Here is an 8,168-nt window from a genome sequence, read left to right on the forward strand (position 1 = left end):
GGCAATAATGGGGCTGTATGGGGCTCTACGGGGCAATAAAGGGGCAATAATGGGGCTCTAATGGGGCTCTATGGGGCAATAATAGAGCTCTATGGGACTAATAATGGTGCAATAATGGGGCAATAATGGGACTCTATGTGGCAACAATGGGGCTCTATGGGGCAATGATGGTGCTCTATGAGGCAACAATGGCGCAATAATGGGGCTGTATGGGGCTCTATGGGGCAACAAAAGGGCAATAATGGGGCTATAATGGGGCTGTATGGTGCAACAATGGGACTTTATGGAGAAACAATGGGGCAATAATGGGGTTCTACGGGGCAATAATGGGGCTTTATGGGAAATAATGGGGCTCTATGGGGTAATAAGGGGGTGATAATGGGGCTCTATGGGGCAAGAATGGGCAACAATGAGGCTCTATGAGGCAACAATGGGGCAATAATAGCGCTGTATGGGCCTCTATGAGGCAACAAAGGGGCAATAATGGGGCTATAATGGGGCTCTATGGGGCAATAATGGGGCAATAAATGGGTTCTATGGGGCAAAAATGGGTTCTATGGGGCAATAATGGGGCTCTATGGGGCAACAATGTGTCTTGCAGCCCAGAGAGCCAACTGTATTCTGGGCTGCATCAAAAGAAGCATGACCAGCAGGTCCAAGGAGGTGATCCTGCCCCTCTGCTCTGCTCTTGTGAGACCTCACCTGGAGCACTGTGTGCAGTTCTGGTGTTCTCAACATAAAAAGGACATAGAACTGTTAGAACAAGTCCAGAGGAGGCCACGAGGATGATCAGGGACTGGAGCACCTCCTGTATGAAGACAGGCTGAGAAAGTTGGGGCTGTTCAGCCTGGAGAAGAGAAGGCTGCGTGGAGACCTCATAGCAGCCTTCCAGTATCTGAAGGGGGCCTATAGGGATGCTGGGGAGGGACTCTTCATTAGGGACTGTAGTGATAGGACAAGGGGTAACGGGTTGAAACTTAAACAGCAGAGGTTTAGATTGGATATAAGGAAGAAATTCTTTACTGTTAGGGTGGTGAGGCACTGGAATGGGTTGGCCAGGGAGGTTGTGAATGCTCCATCCCTGGCAGTGTTGAAGGCCAGGTTGGATGAAGCCTTGGGTGATATGGTTTAGTGTGAGGTGTCCCTGCCCATGGCAGTGGGGTTGGAACTAGATGATCCTAAGGTCCTTTCCAACACTAAGTATTCTATGATTCTATGATGCTATGATCACCTCCTTCAACCTGCTGGTCACTCTCCTTTTGATGCAGCCCAGGATACGTTTGGCTTTCTGGGCTGCAAGCACACACTGCAGCTGGTTCATATTCATTTTCTCATCTATCTTATCAGACTTGCTCATGCTCCCTCACTATCAGTGCCCCTTCCCATGGAAACTCTTGGAATTGTCCCCAAGTAAGTCTAAGTCTTCTCCTCTGGAGTCCAGAGTCTGTTCTGTGCTGCTGGCCTTCCTCATGCCCTTTGGCATCTGAGACCCCACTATTAATGCTCACAACATCCAAGGCTAACACTGATGGTCACATTCTGAGCAGCTTTTCCTTGGTGGCTAGGATCAGGTCCAGGGCAGCATCAACCCTGTTGGCCCACCCTGCATCTGTGTTTATCCGGTTGTGCCAAGACCCTCCACACTGTTGCACCCTGTTGCTTTGCCTGGCCAGGGAACACCAGGGCAATTACACTTCCATAGGAACCTGCTCATTAACCTGGAGGCTTCCTCAGGTGCTGACAAAAGACCTTTACTGGTTGCTCTCCCTGATGCAGTAGTTTGTGACTGTGAGCACAATGTCCCTCTTACTGACTCCTCTGATCCCCAGTGACAAAAGCCAACCCAAACTGTTCCCTGTCACATAGAGGACATCCAGGAATCGAAGCTTCCCCTTCATGCAGGGGGCATCCACCCTCCTCATGATTCTTGTCTCCATGCTGCACCTCCTGGGGTTTCAGCCATCAAAGGGACATGAGATTATCAGTGCAATTCTCTCCTTGAAGAGCTAGATCTAAGGAGCAGCATTTTAAATGATGCCTCACAGAGTCCAGTGCCTTTGTTCGTGGGGCAGGAACAGACCAGCAGGTCCTGGTGAAAAACATTCTCTCAACACCTTGAATGCCACCCCTTTGGTCTCATGGACTGGTAAGGGTGTAACGTGCAAAGCCCCTAACCCCTGCCTTGATCTCCATCCAGTGCTGGTTGTACAGCTTTCCCATCCAGGGTCCTTTCTCAAAGCACAAAGTCTTGAGAGATCTTGCTGGTGGTAACTGAGGCAAAGAGGAGATAGGCTATCTGAGATCTACCTGCATGTACTCGTGCTTTGTTTAGTGATGGTCCTGTGTTATCTTGTTTCTTCTTTAAATGTTCCTGAAGTAGCAGCAGCTCATCCTGGTGCTCTTGAATTCCTGTTTGAGCTTGATGAGGTTTGCTATAACCGATCGATGTGCATTGAGGATGCTGTCTCTGAAGGCCAGATGCACCCAAGCACAAAGTTAGAATGCTTGGGCTGTTCACCAGTTGGATCATCAAGGGAGCAAGTAAAGACCCTGCAGTGATGGACTTCGTGTTCACTCAATGCCTGCAGCTAATGGGTGGCCAAAAGGACAGACTGATAGCATTCACTGATAGCAACTGATGCCTCATGCCTCTGAGTACTACAAGAACATGCTCCAGCCTGCACATCTCGTCAGCCTGTCTCTATTACCTGCATGTAACTTTGACCAGACCTGTAATGCCAAATGTCACCAGAGATTTGCATCTGGACACTTCAGTCCTGGCCCCCATCACTCTTAATGAAAGCTGAGACAAGGAGCTCAAATGTAGGTGACCTTTTGATGAAGACCTGACCAAAGACAGGAGGAATCGCATATCCTGTGGGTGTGTGGTGAGCCTGGGAGGGAGCTGAGTCCCCTTCCAACCCCAGGGATGCAATCCCAGGAGGAGATGGCTCAACTGACCAGGCTGAATCCGTTCCTTCATCAGGCGTAAAGGAGATCCCAGCCTGTCCTGCTCTGCCTGTCCTGTCTAATGATGGGACAAGAAACAGGCTGCCATCCCTGGAGGTATTTAAAAGACATGTTCTAAGGGCCATGGTTAATGTGTTGACTTGCCACTGTTTGGTTAATGGTGGACTCAATGTTCCTAAGAGTATTTTCCAAATGACTCTGTAATTCTAAGGAAAGCTGATAGAACAAACTGTCTCTCCTCAGAGCAATGTCAGTGCAGGAAGGCAGTGTGTCTGCCAGCTGAGGGAAGGAGCATCAGTGCTTGCTTCAGGCTGTTTCCCATGGGGTTCCCCTGGAGCCCCAGGGAGGCCTGCAGGGAGCCCAAAGCAGCAGAGGCAGAGCCACCTTGGGCTGGGCCTCTGCTGATGAGCTGGGACCCAGGGCAGACCTGTGAGCCTCAGAGAGCTTAAAGGCACTTGGCAGTGGAGGATGCTGAGAGCTCCCTGCAGGAGAAACCTTCCCAGCCCTGTGCATGGTAAGGCTGTGGGTGCAGGGCAATGCAGCTGCAGCTCCTGGAGGGATCTCCTCAAGCTGCTGCCTGGGACAGTCCATGGGATGTGTCAGGAGAACTCTCTTGGTTTCTGTGTGTAGATAAGGAGGAGGATGTGGTGCAGAGCAGGGCTTCCCTCTGCACCATGGCAGGGACAGGACAAGGCAGGTCCCTTGTGCCGGGTTGTGCTGGCTGCAGGCTGTGAATGTGGGTGTGCAGCCAGGGGTGCCCAGCGCTGTCCTTGCGAGCAGGGTCCCTGCAGCCCAGGGGCTGTGTGCAGGGGCAGGGACTCTGCTGCCTGCCAGGGTCAGCACTCAGCCTGACTGGGAGCTCCCACGGTGCTGGGAGAGAAACTAGGGGGGGAAGGAACAACTCCTGGCATGGAAGAAAAAGTGTTCTTGTGCATGGAGAGGGTGCTGTGTGGGTCAGGGCTGCTCAGAGCTCCACATCACTCTGAGCACGTTTGCAGAGGGTCCTTCTGAAAGACACTGAGGCAGCATTTGCCTTAGTAGGAAGGATCCTGAGCTTTGATGTTTTCACTCTTGATGGGCAGGTTGGGAGGTGGGAGCTGGGAATTCACTTCTGTGCTTTGGAGAAGGCAGCGAGAGTCTTGTCAGGACTTGTGTGAGCTGCTCCTGAGCCCCTGCAGAGGCAGAGATGCCCCTGGGCAGAGCCCTGCTGCCGGGAGGGGTGTGCAGGGTAGAGCTGAGCACACAGCCCATGGGATGGGCTCTAGCAGCACTGAGAGGGAGCAGAGCTGGGCACAGAGCAGCAGCTCCTGGCAGGGACAGCTCCAGGCAGCAGAGCCATGGGCAGGGAGTGGGGGGAAAGTGCAGCCCAGGCCTGGGGAGGCTGCGTTCAGGCAACTCTCTTGGTGTCTGCCTTCCACTGGAGGTGGCTGCTGGACATGCTCTGCTGGGCAAGGAGCTGACTCTCTGTACAAAGTGCAGGGCAGCTGAGAACCAGACTGATGGACACTGCAGCAACCTTGAGTAGACACTAACCCACAGACAGCTGAGCCCTTCTGTCTGTCCCATTATGAGACTTTTCAGAGTTGCCTTAAAAAACCTACATAGGAATTGTATCCCTGAAAAAGTCACTTGTCAGCTGTGACACTGGGAAAAAAAACAAACCAACCAACCTCAGAGACAATCATGACCAAGTCACTCTCAGCCTTTCCTCTGCAACATGAAAGTTTCCAGAGTCATGAGTGTGTAAATTGCCCTTCTGTATCTGACATCCCTCATGTCCTAACCTGTCACTGCCTGTTTCTCCCATGACAGTGCCCACGCCCACAGGCAGCAGATGTCCAACGGCAGCTCCATCACCCACTTCCTCCTCCTGCCATTCGCACACACGCGTGAGCTGCAGCTCTGCCACTTCTGGCTCTTCCTGGGCATCTCCCTGGCTGCGCTCCTGGGCAACGGCCTCATCATCACCAGCACAGCCTGCGACCAGCACCTCCACACCCCCATGTACTTCTTCCTGCTCAACCTCTCCCTGCTGGACCTGGGCTGCATCCTCACCACTGTGCCCAAATCCATGGCCAATTCCCTCTGGGACACCAGGGCCATCTCCTACACAGGTTGTGCTGCACAGGCCTTTTTCTTTGTCTTCTTCATTTCAGCAGAGTATTTTGTCCTCACTGTCATGTCCTATGACCGCTACGTGGCCATCTGCAAGCCCCTGCACTATGGGACCCTGCTGGGCAGCAGAGCTTGTGTCCACATGGCAGCAGCTGCCTGGGGCAGTGGCTTTCTCAATGCTCTGGTGAACACAGCCAATACATTTTCACTACCCCTCTGCAGAGGCAATGCTGTGGAGCAGTTCTTCTGTGAAATCCCCCACATCCTCAAGCTCTCCTGCTCACAATCCTACCACAGGGAAGTTGGGTTTCTTGTGATTGATATCTGTGTAATATTTGGCTGTTTTGTGTTCATTGTGGGTTCCTATGTGCAGATCTTCAGGGCTGTGCTGAGGATCCCCTCTGAGCAGGGACGTCACAAAGCCTTTTCCACGTGCCTCCCTCACTTGACTGTGGTCTCCCTCTTTGTCAGCACTGTGGTATTTGCCTACATGAAGCCTCCCTCCATCTCCTCCCCATCCCAGGATCTGGTGGTGTCAGTGCTGTACTCAGTGGTGCCTCCAGTAGTGAACCCCCTCATCTACAGCCTGAGGAACCAGGAACTCAAGGATGCTGTGAGGAAGCTGCTGACTGGATGTGTTTGATCAGCCACACACTGCCTGCTGTCCTCTGCAAAGGGCTCCAAGTATAGGTCATGACAGGGCACATCTGTCTTTGTTGCTTTCCAGCTGTTTTCTTTTTCCACTTGTGATGATGCTGTTTTCAAAGACATGTCATTTTTCATTCCCTGCTTCTTACGTATCCATGCATCTTGTGTGACCCACAGCCTTGGTGTCAATGGGGTCTCTCTTTCCATTTAAGCACAATAAACCATCCTGCAGGAACTTCTGTAATGTGTCATCCCGTGGCAGGAATGAAGGGGAATGAAAGCAGCTTTGTGGCTGCTCCAGCTCTGGGATGGCTGCTCTGTGCCTGGAGCAGGAAGAGCTCTTGAGGAACCCAAGGGTAGGTGCTGTTGTGCTGGTGTGAGGAGATGGGATGGCATGGGGGGGCTGCAGAGCTCTCAGGGTGTCCTGGGCAGGAGAGCAGGGGACACAGGGGTCCCTGCAGGGGACTGCCCTGCAATGGCCCAGGCTGGGGCTGCCTGCCTGGGAGCAGCCCATGGGAAAGGTCTGGGTGGGCAGGAGCTGGACAGGAGGCAGCGTGTGCCCTGGCAGCAAGGGAGGACAGCAGCATCATGGGCTGTATGAGCAGGAGCACGGCAGGAGAACAAGGGAAGGATGCTCTGGGATACTGCATCCAGGTTTCAGATTCCCACTTCAGGAACGCTATTGGCAAGTAGGAGTGGCTTTAGCAACAGGCCCTCAGGACAGACAGGGACTGGAGCATGGTGCCTGTGGGGAAAGGCTGGGGGAGCTGGGCTTGTCCAGGCCAGAAAACAGAAGGCCAATGGGGACCTGAGATCTCTGGACTTGCGGTTTTCTAGCTTGGAATCAAGCATCGAACTACTTGCTCTGATCCTGTCCCTTACACGTTAGAGCTGAGACCTCCTAGGGCCTCTTCCAACCTCTGTTCTGTTATGATCCTATAATGATGGGCTTATGAAGGGCCACAAAGATTCTTTGAGGGGTGGAGCACTCCTCCACACATCTTCATAACTAGATGAAGACAGGCGGAGAGAGCTTGAGGTGTTCAGCCTGGAGAAGAGAAGGCTCCAGGGAGACATCTTGGCAATCTGCACATACATAGACAGAGCCTACAGGAAATCTGGAGAGGGGCATTTTACATCATGTGCAGTGACAGGGCAAGGGGGAATGGTTTTAAGCTGATGTTCACAAGGGATGTCAGATGAAATCCAACTTTATTTTAAAGTTCACTAATACTCATGATTCAGATGAGTCTGGGCTGCACAAGTGCTGAACAAGAGAGGCTCAGCATGGCCTTAGAATCATTTTGCCTGTGTTACTTATTTAATAGTATAACACTGCTGATTTTTTTTTTAGGGCTATAAAACATTCTATGTATGACTGAAAATTGGAAGAGTACTGAAATAGCCATAAGTATTCAGCTCTTTCTACCTTAGTGCAGAGCCAGGAGAGCTGCAGTGTCCATCAGTCCTTTCCCATTTGCCCTGTGCTTACATTTGCACTGCCTGTAAGATGCCTTCACACACAAATGGATCTGAAGAACCCCCACAAACACGTGTCCTGTGCTGAGAGCAGGGCAGCAGGGTTCAGAGGGCAGATCAAGGAGCTCTCATGGGGAGAAGCAAAGGACTGTGCCCAGCAGAGCATGTCCAGCAGCCACCTGCAGTGGAAGGCAGACACCAAGAGAGCTGCCTGAACGCAGCCTCCCCAGGCCTGGGCTGCACTTTCCCCCCACTCCCTGCCCATGGCTCTGCTGCCTGGAGCTGTCCCTGCCAGGAGCTGCTGCTCTGTGCCCAGCTCTGCTCCCTCTCAGTGCTGCCAGAGCCCATCCCATGGGCTGTGTGCTCAGCTCTGCCCTGCACACCCCTCCCGGCAGCAGGGCTCTGCCCAGGGGCATCTCTGCCTCTGCAGGAACCTCACACCTGGCACTCCATGGATCCAGCAATGGGGAATGGAGAAACATGGTCACCCCTGAGGAAGCCTTGAGAGCTTCTTGACTCTTCAGTTGGTTCCTGGTGGCAATGAGCAGAGTGCAGGGAGGTGAGGGAGGCTGCAGGGAAGTCAGCAAGAAGCAAGGTGATGGTTCAGGGCTTTAACAAACCCTTACAAGCAGGACAGAGCCCAGCAATGGAGAGCAGTTGATGTCTGTAGGTGCAGGAGGAGTAGGTGTTCCTGCAGTGTGGCTGCAGGCCCTGGACACACCAGAGGCTGTCTGAGAAGTTTCCCTGATGGGAACATGCCTCAGTGTGGCACATGGGGAATGCCCAGAGCTGGGGGTGCCTGAACACTGCTCATCTGCCCCATGAGCCGACCTTCCTGTCTCCCTCTCCTGCACTGCCCAAACTCGCCTGGAATGCAGGATCCATCCCTGAGCCTGGACAATGCAGGAACCTCCTGCAGTCAGGTGTCTGCTGCAGGGGAAGTGCAAAGCTCCTGT

The 8,168-nt window shown here is 52.9% G+C and overlaps 1 protein-coding gene across 1 annotated transcript; it reads left to right on the forward strand.

Moving 5' to 3' along the window:
• The first annotated feature begins 4,804 nt into the window (after positions 1 to 4,804).
• LOC117438964 (olfactory receptor 14C36-like) lies at positions 4,805 to 5,728 on the forward strand. The gene has a single exon (XM_034074310.1). The coding sequence runs from the start codon at positions 4,805 to 4,807 to the stop codon at positions 5,726 to 5,728; it is 924 nt and encodes a 307-aa protein (XP_033930201.1).
• Positions 5,729 to 8,168: the final 2,440 nt, after the last annotated feature.

Source organism: Melopsittacus undulatus, unplaced genomic scaffold (genome assembly GCF_012275295.1).
Source record: "Melopsittacus undulatus isolate bMelUnd1 unplaced genomic scaffold, bMelUnd1.mat.Z mat_scaffold_97_arrow_ctg1, whole genome shotgun sequence".
NCBI lineage: Eukaryota > Metazoa > Chordata > Aves > Psittaciformes > Psittaculidae > Melopsittacus > Melopsittacus undulatus.